Source organism: Oryx dammah, unplaced genomic scaffold (genome assembly GCF_014754425.2).
Source record: "Oryx dammah isolate SB20612 unplaced genomic scaffold, SCBI_Odam_1.1 HiC_scaffold_10, whole genome shotgun sequence".
Lineage (NCBI taxonomy): Eukaryota > Metazoa > Chordata > Mammalia > Artiodactyla > Bovidae > Oryx > Oryx dammah.
The window spans coordinates 65,430,074-65,444,907 of NW_024070194.1; the positions used below are offsets into that span (position 1 = coordinate 65,430,074).

Sequence of the window (14,834 nt, forward strand, 5' to 3'; positions counted from 1 at the left end):
TCTTTAAAAAAAAAAAAAAACCACCCACCCCAGTGTCTCACTGAGCACTGCCACTTTGCTGCAGTTTCTCAGCAGGGCCCTTGCCTGCTGCTGTGATAATGGCAGTGGTGCCTGAGAGAGGCTAGATGACATCCCCCAGTTGTTTGAAGGTGAGTCTGCTATTAACCAATAGCAAGTATATGTTTCATCAGGCTGAAATTCATTGAGAAAATATTCTTTAAAAAAAAATCTGTTTAAAAAATGACTATAAAAGCCTACATCTTTTCTTGCGCATTCAACTCAAAAAAAGAAAGGATTCGGTCAATGTACCTGGGAAATAGTTAAGGTCCAGGCTTCTCCTGTAGGGTCTGTGAGTGTCTCACTGAGAGATTTGGAGCAAGCTCCTGGAAGCCCTCTGGAGCTCTATTTTCTCACTCACTAAAGTGGTCTTACCAGATCATTTGTCCCTCCCTACTATGAAGGAGGCTGTGATCCAGAAGTATTTAGAACAGTTATAATTGTGACATTAATAAATAATAAGCAGCACTTTACAGTTTATTTCCAAGCTAAAAGCACTTGGAAGGTTCTGAGGTTTAGTTCTAAAAATCTTAGGTAAGAGTTGCTGGCAAAGCACTATATTTTAAAATTATATTTAAAGCAAAGTGGGAAGATAGTCTTCAGGCTGATTTAGTAGTTAAATTCCAGCATCTGTACGGTAGCTATACATCATTTTTCATGGCTTTCTGCTAGAACTGAGGCATTAGAAGGAGCACTGGCTTTTGCATATTTTCAGGTTAGATTTTTAAAGGAAACATCACATTTCAGGATCCCCTTCACTTTTCTCCTGAGAGAACGTGATATTTGAAAAGTAAGCCAGAGGAATAAGTGAAACATTTGGTTAACATGTGTTTGATCCAGGCTTCTGTTTTTAAGGTTCAGAAAATTCAGTTGGTTATTTTCCCAGTTTGATTTTCTTAAAATTCAGTGTTTTAAAATTTCCCTAGAAGATTGATGGTGATAATAATCATGATTAAAAATAAATTGAAGTCCCCTTTTAGCTGTAGAACTCATATCCATGTATCTTCTTGGAGTGCTTTTCCTGTATTTTGTGTTAAATATGGGAAATGAAAGTTTAAATTTCAAATGCACAGGTTAAACATGAATTGGAACCCATACTCCAGTATGAATGAATTATCGATTCATATTGATAACCAATGTCAGTAGCCAAATGGAATTGTGAATTCCAGCTATCTTGGTTATGGAGGTCTTCGTGCTACATGTGGTGGTGGTTTAGTCACTAAGTCGTGTCCGACTCTTGCAACCGCGTGGAATGTAGCCTTCCAGGCTCCTCTGTCGATGGGATTCTCCAGGCAAGAATCCTGGAGTGGGGTGCCATTTCCTTCTCCATACTGAACATGTAAGACGGTATTAAAAGGTTTGAACAGTGATTGGTGGTGGTTTAACACATGATTCTCTAGATTGCTTTTTGCCTATCTTCCCCATCAACTCCTGAAATTTAGTTATAATCTAATTGTAAACTTGATCAACTGACCAAGACCACTGTTACAAGACATAAAGACAATTGTTATCAGTCCAATGCCCAGACTTATAAGCTCTTTATCCTTCTTTTGTTGTTCATTATACAAATAATTCTTCTCAATGTGGTGTCCCGAAAGCATAATCTTGATTCACAGTATCTCCTGTGTTTTTAAATGTTCTACAAATGATAGAATTGGCTGTGTAGGGAAGCTGAAGTTTTTGTACAGTTTCTCTTAGAGAAATAAAATTCTTTATCCTAGATCCAATGTCCACTTTTCACAAGACGATTGCTGAGAAGGTTATAGGCAGCGTCTCTGTTAAAAAGCATTGCTTTCTGTTAACTAGAAATGTGCAAGCAAGCCAGCGTGCCATTGCCTTAATTGCAGAAATGATCCATACGGCCAGTCTGGTCCACGATGACGTCATTGACGATGCAAGTTCTCGGAGAGGAAAACACACCGTTAATAAGATCTGGGGTGAAAAGAAGGTACGTGCGGCTTTTTGGTTTTTTTCATCTTTCGTATTAAATGCCACACTCTTTGGATTGCATTTATTTTTCAGATTTGTCTCAAATGATGAAAATGTGTTTCATCAAATGTGGTCTTCTAGCTTTCAAAATAGCTTCTTGTATATAGTTTTTATCTATATACAGATGTTTGATTGTAGATAACACCATAGAAAGATAAATGTACTATTTCTGTTTAATCACAGTTTTACATAGAATTTGGTTAAGGAAAGCATATTTGTAGTTATCCAAAAAGTGTCTCTTATGAGGAATCACACCTTTTACTCGGGCTCATATTACTCAGATTCACCTGAATTACTTAACCACCACATGTGAGAGTGTCAGGGCGAGTAAATAAACAAACAAACAAAAGTATAAATACACAAGCACACACACACATATTCCCTCTCCATCCCTGCCCATCCCTCACATGTCTGTAGTACCTGGTTCCCACCTGTTTGCCAGTCGTATTCAAAGAAGAAATCATGCCTTAATTACTGTGTTGACATGCTGGTTTTGCTTTAGTATACACAATTCTGTTGTATAATCAAGTCCGCATTTTCAATTGTAAGCCTCTTAATCACCAATTTTAGATGAAAAGGTTTTGTTTCCTGTGACATGTCCTGCAGTTTGCTGTGTCCATTTTCAGGGCCTGCTCTAAAGCCATTACTACTTGAGCACTTGGGCAGAGGAGGCTAAGTGAACAAGTTGGCGTTTTCTCCTGCCTGGCCCCCTCTCATGAGTGCCTCTGCTGTTGGGGGCCTCCTGAGTGCAAATGGGAGATCGTGTTTCTACCCTCACCGCCTCTTTCAGCTGCGCGGCTGGTCTGCCCTGCCGGGGGCCACCTCCCCTTCCCTGCCCCTCAGACAAGACTGCGTGTTAGCAGTAAAGGTCCATTCACACAGTACCTCCTCCATGAGCCCTGGTTTCCCTGCCTGTGTCTCTAGCCTTGCTTTCCTTTCACCCCTCATCCCAGCCATCCCCAGTCTGGCAGCTTCGCTTCCCTTTGGGCCTCGGGTGCTGGGAGCCAGCACGAGCAGATCCAGCGAGGCTCCCTTAAGGCCCGACTCGCCTTTGCCTGTCGGGCCACTTAGCCTCATGACCTTTGCCATGGGTGGGACTCCTCGTTCTGGCTTCCGGCACTCAGGGATCCCCAGGGCCGAGAAAGGGGAGAAGCAGGAGCTCGGAAGTCCTGAGCCTTCAGCTGCTCGAGCTGTAGGGTGGAGGCGGATGTGTGTGTGCCTGTAAGTCATGATATGTACTGTGACTTTATCAGTGTGTATTTACAGTTATGTCAGGATACCTCATACAGTGTATGTTGTATAAAATGATGTTTAGTTGGTAAACAAACTGAACACTAATTTTTAAATGCCGGAGAACTAATAGACAGTAAACACTTGGAACTTCTCTGGTGGTCCAGCAGGGAAGACTGCACGCTTCCGCTGCAGGGGGCATGGGCTCAGCCCCTATTTGAGGAACTTAGGTCCCACATGCTGCGTGGAATAAGGACTGAAAATGTGGTTATGTTGCATAGTCTAGGGATTAAAATTTCCATGAACTCTATCATTTATAACTACTCTTTAACATTTATGCGTGTCTTTAAGTATGCAAATTAGTATACTTGATTATAGCATATAATCCAATCATATGATTTATAATTAGTTGCAAACACAGTGCAAAGGTTTAACTCATCATCTAAAGAAGATTGAAAAAATATCGATGCATGTTCAGTGAAAAAAAAATTTTGTTCTGGAATGAGAGGCCGTGTAATAGTGTACTAAGAGCTTTGAACTAGGAGCCCAGGTTCCTTGGTTTAGTTTTCATTGAGCAAAGCATGTGTGGTGCCATGGTGTGTGCCAAGTACTAGGTGGGTGATTCACAGTCTGTGCCCGTAGGGGTTTGGCAAACAGGAAAAAAGTGGGAAGAGAGCAGTACCCAAGGGGCGTTGTGCTCACAGGTCAGACCGAGGGGTCTCCGTGGACCTCCTGCAGGAACCGCCGGAACTAACCCTGCACACGAGTCGCCAGGTGAAGGGGAGGGGCTTTTTGAGCAGAAGAAACAGTTAAGTGCAGAGGCGTAGCCACACGGTGTGAGGGGAGAACGAATGGTCCAGAACTAAATGAAGGCAGTGGGATGCATTTTACGGTGGCCAAGGATGAAGCCAGGGGGTCGGGCACTTCCCATCTCCAGGAGTTCATTTCTTCAGCTCTCAACTAGAGAGACAGACTGGGTAATCTCTGAGAGCCCAGAGATTCCAAACAGGGTCCCAAACGTGTAAAATAATCCCGCCGAGGAAGAGGAAAAACAGACCCAGGATGAGCCCTCCCTCCCTCCCATTCTGGACTTCTCTCCTGGGAAACTTCATTGTTGGCGCCAGTGCTCGGACACTTCTCTCTGAAGGTTTTTCTTCTTTTCTAGGCTGTCCTTGCGGGAGACTTAATTCTTTCTGCAGCATCAATAGCTCTGGCACGAGTTGGAAATACAACTGTTATATCTATTTTAACCCAAGTGATTGAAGATCTGGTGCGTGGTAGGTTAATTCTGACTTTTCTTCTTTATTCATTCTTAGTATTTTACCAGCCCTCCCCGCCCCTCCCCCGCAAAAAAACCAAAAAACAAAAACCCTCACCTGGCCATTTTCCTTCTTTGTAGGTGAATTTCTTCAGCTCGGGTCAAAAGAAAATGAAAATGAAAGATTTGCACACTACCTTGAAAAGACTTTCAAGAAGACTGCAAGTCTGATCGCCAACAGTTGTAAAGCAGTATGTACGTTCTGTTTCTTTTCAAGTTAAAAAAAAAAAAAGCCTCCTAGCTCTTTCTTGGGAGCTAATTCTCATAGAAAAAGTTGCACTGGAAAATCTTAAAATAGTGACCAAAATCCCAAGAGTAATTGAGAAAAGAATTGCATCCCCAGACAGCAGAGAACTTCTGCTATGGTTTTCATTTTTGCTGTTTAGGCATCAACTTTCATCTCTCCTCCTAGGAGTTGAATCAAAACAAGCTTTCTAATATATTCCCCAATCTGGTTTCCAAATGGGTGCAACATTTTGAACAACTAATCATAAATGATCTCCCTCATGGTTACCACACACTGTTTTGTACATTTTACATGTAAAAAGTTATAAAGTGCTATGCTGTGTTCTTAAATATTGACCTGGGCGAAAATATCCAACTAATAGATTATACCAGTGTTCTGTATCCTCTTCTATGAGTAATAAATCCCTCCCAGTTATATGGAAATAAAAAAGCCCTTCTGCTTCTGAGTATAAGCTGAGCCTGAACCATAACTTTTCTGTACCCGTTGCTTTCTCGGTGGCCTTCCCTCCGCTCTTCACATAATTTCCTTTTTTAGAAAATCGATATTGTCTTTAATCATTCAGTACTAGCTCATGAATGAGAGACAGTTCTCTGCCTAGAATTATTCATCTGACCGTCTTTCAGCCTAGCAGATACACAGGATGAAAACTGGGCCAAGTAAGAGTCCTGTGATTAAAGCAGCAAGAAGGGGAGACTCCTAAGGGGCAAGTGTCAGTTCATGATACACTCTAACATAATTACAATTGCAGAGAGCTTTTTCTCAGACCTCTCAGGTGAAAAAGCCCCTTGCCAGTAATGTGTCTGGAAAAGTGTCAAGAAATGTGTAATTGTAATTGAACCAAAAAAGAATGAGGACAACATTTCTTCCTAAAAAGACCCAATTGAAACCCAGAGGAATGTGAATTATGTAGAACATGATGGCCACAATCTCAGCCATTTTTGTCTTTTTATTGAAAGAGCATTTTTTTTCTTAATTTCCCAGAAATTGTGAGTGTGGTTTTCTAAAAAAAGAGAGACAAAAATAGGATAGGCCTGAGAATGCCAAATTAGAAAAAAAAAAAAAAGATTTAAAATGGTGGCCTTCAATCTTAATTAATCTTAAGAACATTGATGTTTCATTGCTTATCATACCCTTGATGGCCAATGTCTCCGTGAAGCGGGAGACCCAGGCTCACTAGTGTGTTAGGTGACAGGGAAATTTCGCAGGCCTGAGGCTGCAGAGAGAAGCACAGCCGTTAGTGGGGCAGTTGGCTCTGACACACTGAGGGTCATTGTCTGCAGAGTGGACATTCCACCTGCCCTGGAGCCAGAATGGGAGTGTGTGCTCGGCGAGCCACGCCGTCGGGGAGAGACTGCATTCGCTGTCCTCTGCTTAGGAAGCCAAAGACAGGGTCGCGCGCGTATTCGTTCATAAAGAGGACCTCGTCCCTCACAGGTGGGCAAGTACAAATGGACCTGCAAGTTAACAGGGCTCGACCCTCATTAAAAATGAAATGTCTCAGGCTCTCCACCAGGAGGCAGGCTGCCATCAGCCCTGAACTGCCCACTTTTCTTGTGATTTATTCCTGAGCTCCAGAGCTGTTAGAATAATAAAGCAGAATGCTAGTGTGAGCTCCCTGAATAAAAGTTTCTATATATAAGTACCTATGGTGAGAGATGTTCCAGAGGTGTTATATATTCAAAGCTGCTATTTTTATGTGATTTTGGTATTTAAAATGCAGACACGTGGGCTCGGAGAGAACACATGCAAAGCAAATTAGAGACACCGAAAAGAAGGGGTAAGAATTTAAACATCAGAATCATTAGAGAGGAATAATGAAATTCAGGATGTCATGGCAGTTTGAAGGAAACCTCACAGCTTACAGTTCATTGCCCTAAGGACCGTTTAATGAAAAATGGTATTAAATCTAAGAGAGGGCTGTTGAGGATTGTTTTGGAACACTGACTGACGTTAAAATAGAAGTAATCTTAAAAGGTGATTGGCTCTTTGTTTCTGTACATAGTCACGCAAAATACATTGTGGAGTTTACCAGTGAACGCTGTGCCTTGTTCCCCAGAAAACCTCATGGGAATGAGGCCAGAGGGGTCTGGTGTCCCACCCAGTGTTTTCCAGTCAGACAGTAGCTGAGCGGAGATTTGACCCCAGAACTGGGTATGATAACCCTGCAGATTCATGTATCCATTCATTTTCTCGGTTTTTTTTCCTCCTGAATTTCTGTTCTCTTGAGTGCTGCGTGTGGCCTGCAATCAGTGGACTGTCTTCTTGGTGCCTTATTGTCAAAGCTACAGAGAGTCGCCCCAGAACCTTGGTTTGTGGGTCATAGCTGTAGAACGCCTATTTTTTTATTATGATATTCTTATCTAATCTACACATAGTCTTGATTCAAATGTTAATAGTTCTCATAGTATTGTTAGAACAAATGGGAACGTTGTTTTCTGGCCCAGGATCTAGTCTAGGATCTCATGTTGCATTTAGTTGTCAAGAATCTTTATTTTTTTAATTTGAAATATAGTTGTATTTTAGGCATATAGGAAAGTGATTCAGTGATATATATATATATATAGATAGATAGATATATGAGATTATTTCCACTATAGGTTACTATAAGGTATTGAATATAATTCTCTGTGCTGTGTAGTAAATCCTTGTTTATCTGTTTTACTTATAGTAGTTTCTGTCTGTTAATCCCATATTCCTAATTTATCCCTGCACCCAGTGGGAAACATAAGTTTGTTTGCTATGATTCTGTTTCTGGTTTATATTCAGTGATTCATTCTTATTATTTTTTAGATTTCACATGTTAGTGATATCATATAATATTTGTTTTTCTCTGACTTACTTCACTTAGTATAGTATTCTCAAGTTCCATCCATATTGCTGCAAATAGCAGTATTTCATTCCTTTTTGTGACTGATATTCCAGTGTGTGTGTCTGTGTGTGTGTGTGTGTGTGTACACATACATCTTCTTAAACCAGTTTTCTATTGCAGGGCACTTGGGTTGCTTCCGTGTCTTGGCTTTGTAAGACTGCTGCCATGCACGCTGGGGTGTGTCGCAGACGTGGCGCTAGGCTGTGGTGTGGAGTGGGCTATACTGGGGGCCTGGGCACCGTGGCTGTGGTGCTTGGGCTGTGTGGCCTGGGACCTGGGCTGCCTCTGTGGCCGGCCTCTCCCAGGACCTGTTGGCCCAGATCCAGCTCCAAGCAGAGGTGTGGGGTGGGCAAACCAGAGCTGTTGGCTGGGGAGTGAACCGCTGTGTGCTCCTCCCCAAGCCCCATGGTTCACATGGTTGCCTGTTTTCCTACAGCCACGCTAACCAAATGTAGCCTTAGACTTGAGTGTTTGACAATCTGATAGATGAGAATTGTTGTTACAATGAGAGTTTTAATTTACATCTCTCTTTTCTCGGTGAAGTAGAACTCCTTTTAAGAGGCTGAAGGGCTGTTTTCAGTTCTTTAATTTTTGTGAATTGTATATTCATGTCTTTTGCCCATTTTCTTGATGGGTGGTTGGTCTTTTTTCCTTCTCAGTTTTAAAGAGTTCTTTATATATGAAGAATATTAGCCCTTTATCTGTGATTTTATGTTGAAAAAGTTTTCTCCCAGTGTTTTCCATTGGTTTCTGATGACCACCTGTTTTGGTATTTTTTCAATATAATGGTGGAGCTCCAGTAATCTCCATTATTTTTAATAAATAAGACCACAGTACGTATATTAACTCTCATAATGATGTAAACACACCCTTTAAAGACAGAGATGCCCAATAGATGTCAAGGGCTATGCCCTTGTCGATGTGATCTTTCTGATGGTTTTGAGGAAAGGTGTAGAAGAGTCTCCTGAGAGGTGTGGTCCTTACCCCCCACCCTCGACTCGTGCGTCCCATGGCCTGCCTGTGGACCTGCTTCAAACAGAACAGTTAGCTGAGCTCTGCTCTACCCTCCCCAGGACTCAGATGGGGGGCATCTCTCTGAGGCTGAGACGAGACGCGTGCACGTCAGCCTGCCTCCTTTCTGGTTTGTGTTGTGTCCCTTCTGACTTTCCTGGTCAGACAGGCCTCACGGGGCAGGGGCAGCAGGGGAGTGGTGCTCTTCATGTCGTTGTGGGGAAATCTGAGCAGCAGTGTCCCTTTACTGCCTGGCTTTGTGGGGGGCGGCGAGGCGGACTCAGGGCTCTCTGCTTCCTCATCGCCATGACCGGCCTCTCTACTTTGAGGCTCATTAAAGGCAGCGGATCCACGTGATGGGGACCAGTCTCTGAGGCAGACCGCCCGGGTTCGGTCCTGATTTCGCCATCTCCTCGTCCTATGACGCCTGGTCCCCGCTGCATCTTGGCGCCGGCCTCCTCAGTGAGTGGCAACGTGAGAAATCTCAGGATAGCGCCCGGCAGAGCGCTCAGTGGCTGTTGGCTTTTACCCTCACCAGCCCCAGAAGAGGCACCTGTAGGCTGTTGTGAGATCTAGGGTGATGCACAGTGCTTACCGTATGCAGTCCAGGCATTTTCATCCATCGAGTTCAGAAATAGAATGGCGTTTTTAAAAGTCTTCGACTTCTCAGGAAGGAAGTTTGTATTTCTGTGTTGCTTTGTGCATAGGAAATCGCATCACCCTCTACAGAACTGCTTTACGAGTTATTTCTGTCTAGAAAGGGGATGTCTTTGTTTTCTGGGCTCAGCATGTCCCAGGCTGCCCGAGCCTGGCTACGCACTCGTTCTCCCAGCCAGGTTGATGAATTTTTTGACTTCTTCACAATTTCTGCACTGTCTCCCTGGTGGTCTCATGGATCCCTCCCTACAGCCCACCGTGGGTCAGTGCCTCAAGTAAGTGTCATTCACTCAAGTAAGCAGCTGCCTGGCCTTTTGCCACGTGTGCGTTTTCATCGAGGACACGTGACCAAACGTTACACAGGCACAGGCCTCACTCAGTCCCTGAAAACCTGCTCAGGTTATGTGTTCTGGCTGCAGCAGCAGGCCGGGACACTCCCCGGCGCCTGTAGGCACAGCAGTGGAGGAGGAGGGCTGGTCACAGTCTCGGCAGACACTCGGGGTTACAGCCAGACGCCCGCGGTGTGCGGAGAGCATGGGTGGCGTCTCGTGTCCTCCTTCCAGCCTCTGCTGTAGGTGCTTGTGAGCCTTGGTTTTACAGACGAGGAAACTGAAGCACAGACAGGATCACGAAGGTCACGTGATAACTGAGGGGCAGAAGCACAGCCCCCCAGGCTCACTGTGGCGCCCACCTGCCTGTGCCCAGCAGGGTCTCCCGTGTCCCCAGAGGCGATGAAGGTGAGGGCTGAGGTCAGACAGGAGGCCCGGAAGAGCTCTGTCTGGCTCTCGGGGCCAGTCCAGGCCCTCTCTCCCCTGGAGGAGTGTTCTCCCCCACCCCACCCCCGTTCTCTGAAGTGTGGCCGGGCCTGCTTTGCACGCTTAGCAGAGCAGCGTGGAAAGTGCTGAGTGGCCAGCGCCAGCCAGGCTTTTCGAGTTTTACAGAAGACTTAGAGGTCCTATTCCCTCACTGAACAGGGGAACAAGCGTTTATACAGCTACCTGACTTCTTGTGAGAGAAACAGGGAAACAGTAGGACCGGGAACTGTCCTTAGGTAACGGAAGAGCCATACCTGTGTCTGAAGCATGAGGCTTGAGGCTGTTACAGACACCAAGAAAAAACAGCTTTTCAGAATCAAGTGAAATCACCAAAAATGATTATAAGTACTACAAATGGGGAAATGAAGTATGGCCACATCCTGTGTACGATTAGATCAGATCTCTACTTCTAAAATAAGGGTAAGTCAGTAGAAAAATAAAAATGATGCCAACAGTTGGGCCAGGTTTGCCAGGCGCTGGAAGACAGCGTTTCAGATACTGCAGTCTGTTTGGTTTGCACATCAGAAAGACAGACTGGCAGGACTGGTCTTTTTTTTTTCCTTTTGAAATTCGCTAAGTCGTGTCCGACTCTTTGCAAACCCATGGACTGTCCATGGAATTCTCCAGACCAGAATACTGGAGTGGGTAGCCTTTCCCTTCTCCAGGGGATCTTCCCGACCCAGGGACCAAACCCAGGTCTCCCGCATTGCAGAACTGGTCTAGTCCTGTCTCCTTTTTCCCTAGGCGGTGGGAAAGATGGCCTGTCTAGTGAAAGGAGGCGGGAAAAGCGAGTCTTCTTGAAATTTAAGAAAGTCTGAGACTGAAGTCCTTTATTCCACAGGTCAGACACACAGGTACCCTGTCTGTAATTGGTCTCTGGAGAGCAGTCTCTCCTGGGTGCACACCCAGCTCATGGCCCCTTTCCTGAGGAGGAGGAGGTGCGAATCCCCATGGGGCCGCCCCCCTGCCTCTGCCCTCCAGCAGCTTACCTCGGGATCCTCTGTTTCAGGTCTCTGTCCTGGGATGCCCTGACCCAGCAGTGCACGAGATTGCCTTTCAGTACGGGAAGAACGTGGGCATCGCTTTTCAGGTTGGTCTGCTGCTCCGGAGGGGTGCGGTCCGGCGGGCAGGGCAGTGGGGACACCGGTGTGGCGGGCCTGTGACAGCCCTTTCTTCTCCAGCTAATAGACGACGTCCTGGACTTCACCTCGTGTTCTGACCAGATGGGCAAACCGACCTCAGCCGACCTGAAGCTCGGGTTAGCCACTGGCCCCGTCTTATTTGCTTGTCAGCAGGTAGGTTTTATGCACTTCCCTGGGACACACTTCCAGGAGGCTCTCTGGGACCGGTACCTGCCAGGCACAGCTGATGGGAAGGTTAGATGAGGTGGGAGTGTTTCTAATAGACCAGAGTTCTAGACGTGATCCCAAGTACAGGACTGAAGCATCCAAGCCAGTCATTTTTGCCTCTGAACTCTGGTTCCTTGCCTGTAACATGGAGAAGATTATAAGCTTCCTTCCAGGGCCTCTGTAAGGATCACCGGAGATGGCATTCTTGGAGATACTGTGTGCGTTAAGTGCCGTGTGCATTTAAGGAGGCACTGCGATCATTTCTGTGTTCTTGGGCACTGACAGGGTGGGTAGTTTCCACATCTCCATTATAGGGCTGTACTTCGTGCATCAGAGCCTCTTAAACAGGCGCAGGAAGGCCCCCAGCAGGAGTAATTTTCCAGTTCTGGAAATTTAACGGGACTGTTGGCTGCTCGTAGCGAGCCTCTGCCATTGCCTCAAAAATGTCAAGAGCAGAGGGATGCACTGGGACCACAGTTTCTTCTTTGTCCAGACTGAGGGGCTGTCCATTAAGGAAGTAAAGCTACCATCATCTTCCCCTTAATATGCATGAAAAACTGGAAGTTTTGAAGCCTCAGTGACTCGGAGGGCGGACCCTTCCAGATCCTGCTCTGGCCCCTGGCCACGCTGCTTCTGGCTTGCCAAATGCTCTTTGAAAGAAGTAGGACATTAGCTGGTATTTGGACTTCTTTCTAATAGATTTTCATCTTTGTGTTTAATTCATTATTTAGCAAAGCTAAATGTTCATCACCAGGCTGTGAAATTTAGAATTAGCTCTTTGGTCCAGAATGTTGTAACTTGTATCTTCAGCAGACGCTGAAGATTTTGCCTCCATTTCTCTCAGAATTTACAAAGATAAATCACGTTTTCCATAGACTTCAGTGATTCCTTTTTTTTTTTTCCCTTATGGTCAGATTTTTACAAATTGGATCCATTTTGATATTCCAAAAACCAGTGACCTTGCTTTTGCTCAGTTTCTGGTGTAAGAAAACAGAGTCTTGTCTTTTAGCCGTAAACAGGGTGATACTCAGAGAAGGCGGGTACCTGGGGGCAGCAGGGGACGGAAGAGTGAGGCTGGGGTCAGAGGTGCTGGGGACAGGCACTGGGTGGCCTCTCGGGATGCTGAGGCAGAGGTGAGAAGTGTGAGGTCTGCTAGGAGTGGCTCCTTTCTTCTGACTTGCCCAGCCAGAACTCAGAGCAACACGTTCTGACAAAAATCTGTCAAATTACCTTGTGTGCATTAAAGCGTGAGTGACGGACTTATTTTTTTAACCATGAGCTCACAAAAAAGCAGAGGATTCACTAGCCACATCCATGTAAAGCCTCTGATTAGAAAGAGGCGGCACTGGCTGCAGACCCGAGGCTCCTTCCTGGGCCACGGTGAGGAAAACGAGGGTGAGGAGCCTCAAGCTGGGCCCGGCACTCTGAGCTGCTGCCCCCAGTCCCCGGGTTAACAGGATGCCTGGGGAACGCACCTCTCCCTGAAGAAGCCTGCAGTCTGCTGAAAGCCTCAGAGGGCTGTGCTGTCAGAAGTCTGCCCAAGTCTACGTAACTGTCCTGAGCCCCTGGGACTCAAGTTAACAGTAGGGTCCCACTTCAACCTTAGGATGGAGAATGTTTGCCTCTTCTGATTGTGTTTGACCATGAATGTATTTCAGAAGAAACACACTTACTCAAAGGAGTATCACTAATTCTGCCTGCAGGTATGGAGGGGGTGATGTTGGAGGGCAGTAGACCACTCCCACAGGTTGACTTGTCAGTTGTCTACAAAGATTAAGAAGTGATGGTTTTTTTTAAAAAAAAGGAAAAGGGACAAACAAAAGCATGCAGTGTACGAAAGCACAGTTCTGTATCACTGGGGCACCCCGGCACTGCGAGGCACACACTCAGCCTCACTGGCCAGGCTTCTCCCACCTGCCCAGAAAAGGAGTTAAAAGGCACAGCCTTTGGAGTGAGGCCGAGCAGGATGATGCTCCAGACAGGACTTGTTTCCTAAGCAGACTGATTGTTCTGTCTTGTGGCGCACGGGTTTACAGTTATTTTCAAATAAAACATCGCGTCTAAGTTCTACTAGTTTACACTGTCAAAAATTAAGATTCTTGGTCAGAAATTTGTCAAGATTTGTGGGGCTAAAATTGACTTGGGATAAAACAAGTTCTGTAACATGAGACTGTGCAGTATCTCCACTGAAGGCAAACGCATTGCTCTTAACCTCTGATCTCACAGCTCCTCTGTGGGAAGTAGTATGTCCCTTCTACAAATAAGAAAGTGATGCTCAAACTTGGCCAGAATGAAACCTCGGGTAAATGGTGCAGCAGGCGGTTAAACACTCTGCATCCTCTTAGACCACTGTCGTGTCCCCACACGCTCAGTATTACTGCTGCTGCCTGTGGGGATTAGCGCTGGTGTCCAGAGCGCCCGTCTTGAGTCCCCAGAGGCCACCCAGAGCAGGGAACTGGCTTCTCCCATGCTGGAAAGGCTCTGAAGACACTCAGGAGTCTGAGTCAGCCTTTGCTGTTTGCCCATTTAGTGGAGTAATTCCAAGATGCATGTCATTTTTTTCCATAGGTAGGTGTGTTTTATTTGCAGATTAATTACTCTTTGAATTTTTCCATTTAAGAACATTGAGTTTCATTGCACCAGGACAAGCAACCTTGGGAGACCACTCTTCCTTTCATTTAGCATGCTGACTTGTCTTACAGTTAGGTTTTTGTTGATAGAAACCCCTTCTGTTTGGAACTCATTATTTCTGAAATCTCTCTGAAGGGGTTTTTTGGTCAACTGGGAATTTAAGAAAATCTTCCACATGTCTGGGGAAGTCCCAGAGATGACAGCATGCTCCCATGTGTATGTGTACACATACCATACTAGCTATAAAGAACACAAACCTTAACGTTAAAATCTTTAAAGAACAGAGGTTGGATTTCAGCATCTTCAGAAACCAAATGGAAGTTGTTGTTTTTTTTGATAAGATTATATTTGTTCCCAAATACCGTTGAGAAGCTCTCTCCTTCCTTCTTCTGGATCTCTTCCTTCTGTGATCATTCAGCAGACTTAAATGTCAGCCTGGAGTCATGCTTCCAACTGCCAACAGCACCGCCAACAGCCCCGCACCAGCTGCACGGGCTTCTGCTATTGTGAGCGTTGCCGCCTTAGAGTCACCCCCAAGTTTTGCTTGAGTAACAAGCTCACCACAGTTTACCGACCACCTTTTGTCATTAGTTTATGGACAGACTTTACAGTCAGACTCTGATTTTGGCCACAGGTGACATCCCTCTTAAAATCAGAGCCC

The 14,834-nt window shown here is 45.4% G+C and overlaps 1 protein-coding gene across 2 annotated transcripts in view; it reads left to right on the forward strand.

Moving 5' to 3' along the window:
- PDSS1 (decaprenyl diphosphate synthase subunit 1) overlaps positions 1 to 14,834 on the forward strand; it is a 38,996-nt gene that overhangs the window by 18,544 nt on the left and 5,618 nt on the right. Inside the window, exons 5-9 of one of the 2 annotated variants that reach the window (XM_040248467.1) lie at positions 1,864 to 2,005; positions 4,442 to 4,553; positions 4,676 to 4,785; positions 11,203 to 11,283; positions 11,375 to 11,488. In XM_040248467.1, the coding sequence (XP_040104401.1) occupies positions 1,864 to 2,005; positions 4,442 to 4,553; positions 4,676 to 4,785; positions 11,203 to 11,283; positions 11,375 to 11,488 (559 nt within the window). The remainder of the gene's footprint in view (positions 1 to 1,863; positions 2,006 to 4,441; positions 4,554 to 4,675; positions 4,786 to 11,202; positions 11,284 to 11,374; positions 11,489 to 14,834) is intronic. The other variant, XM_040248468.1, reaches the window with a different exon arrangement.